At 35.2% G+C, this 1,322-nt stretch overlaps 1 protein-coding gene across 1 annotated transcript in view; it reads left to right on the plus strand.

Annotated features, from left to right (window-relative positions):
* The first annotated feature begins 159 nt into the window (after positions 1–159).
* LOC101304661 overlaps positions 160–1,322 on the plus strand; it is a 4,257-nt gene continuing 3,094 nt past the window's right edge. Inside the window, exons 1-5 of the mRNA XM_004295973.1 lie at positions 160–228; positions 387–479; positions 660–842; positions 929–1,031; positions 1,114–1,299. Coding sequence (XP_004296021.1) covers positions 160–228; positions 387–479; positions 660–842; positions 929–1,031; positions 1,114–1,299 — 634 coding nt within the window. The remainder of the gene's footprint in view (positions 229–386; positions 480–659; positions 843–928; positions 1,032–1,113; positions 1,300–1,322) is intronic.

Consider the following 1,322-nt stretch of genomic DNA (forward strand, 5'->3'; position numbering starts at 1 on the left):
TATATATATATATCTGTGTGTGTGTCTATCTGCATTTTGTTGTTTGTTTTTTCAGCTTCTATTTTTCTGACAATCTAACACTGTCATTTAGGGAGAATAGATTGATGTTTCTCACCCCGGTAAATTTATGATTTCCTTTGTCATGTTCGGTAATGAAAAATGTCAGAGCTTTACCAGATGTTTTCAGTTTTCTATAAATCTGTTACTTTTAAGATTGTCTTGAATTGGGTATGTTGGTTCATTGAATCCAATTGTCTTTCAAAATTTGAAGTAGGTGTCTCCTGTACTATGTACGCTTATTCATGTACTACTTGAAAACCATAGTTTTGTATTTTCTTTTCCCTCGTGTGCTTATATAGTTTTAAGTTTGGGAGTTTTGGTTGCAGGTTAAGCTTGTAAAATGCATTGTGGAAAATATGATTGTAGATATATCCTTCAATCAGTTAGGAGGACTTTGTACACTAAGCTTTCTTGAACAGGTATGAGCAATTCAATTCGTGATTAAAATAGCTATGATTGGTCATCTTATAGTTGCACAGAAATGAGTCAGATGATTCCAATCCGGTCTGGTTACAATAATTTTATGTCTTCTCATACTGGTGTGAAAAGTTCAGTGATGTTCAGATTTCAGTTCATTTTATATTTTACTTGGTTTGCAGGTTGATCAATATATTGGCAAAGATCATATTTTCAAACGCAGCATCATTCTGATAAAAGCCTGGTGCTACTATGAGAGTCGCATTCTTGGTGCCCATCATGGTTTAATTTCAACGTATGCTTTGGAAACATTAGTCCTATATATCTTCCATCTTTTCCATTCTTCTCTAGATGGCCCCTTAACGGTGAGTACATGGTAGAATCAATTATGAAGTTTGTATTATCAAATCATACAGAAGCTCAAGTACTTGATTATTTTTCTGTTTTTTAGGTCCTCTACAGATTTTTGGATTACTTCAGCAAATTTGATTGGGAGAACTATTGTATAAGTTTAAATGGACGAGTTTGCAAATCCTCCTTGCCTAATATTGTGGGTAAGTGATATCTTTTTGTGCCTGTACTGTTGGATGGCTCTTTTGTATCATTCTGCTTTCTGAGTTTCTTCTCTCACTGAAGCTGAAGTACCAGATAATGGAGGGGATGATGTGCTGCTAAGTGAAGAGTTTATTCGAAACTGTGTATACCTGTTCTCTGTTCCATCACAGAGGTGTGAAACAAACTTACGAGTTTTTCCCTTGAAGCATCTTAATATAATCGATCCACTAAAAGAGAACAACAACCTTGGCCGTAGTGTCAATAGAGGTATGCCTCTATCTCTCTCTCTC

Source organism: Fragaria vesca, linkage group LG3, assembly GCF_000184155.1.
Source record: "Fragaria vesca subsp. vesca linkage group LG3, FraVesHawaii_1.0, whole genome shotgun sequence".
NCBI lineage: Eukaryota > Viridiplantae > Streptophyta > Magnoliopsida > Rosales > Rosaceae > Fragaria > Fragaria vesca.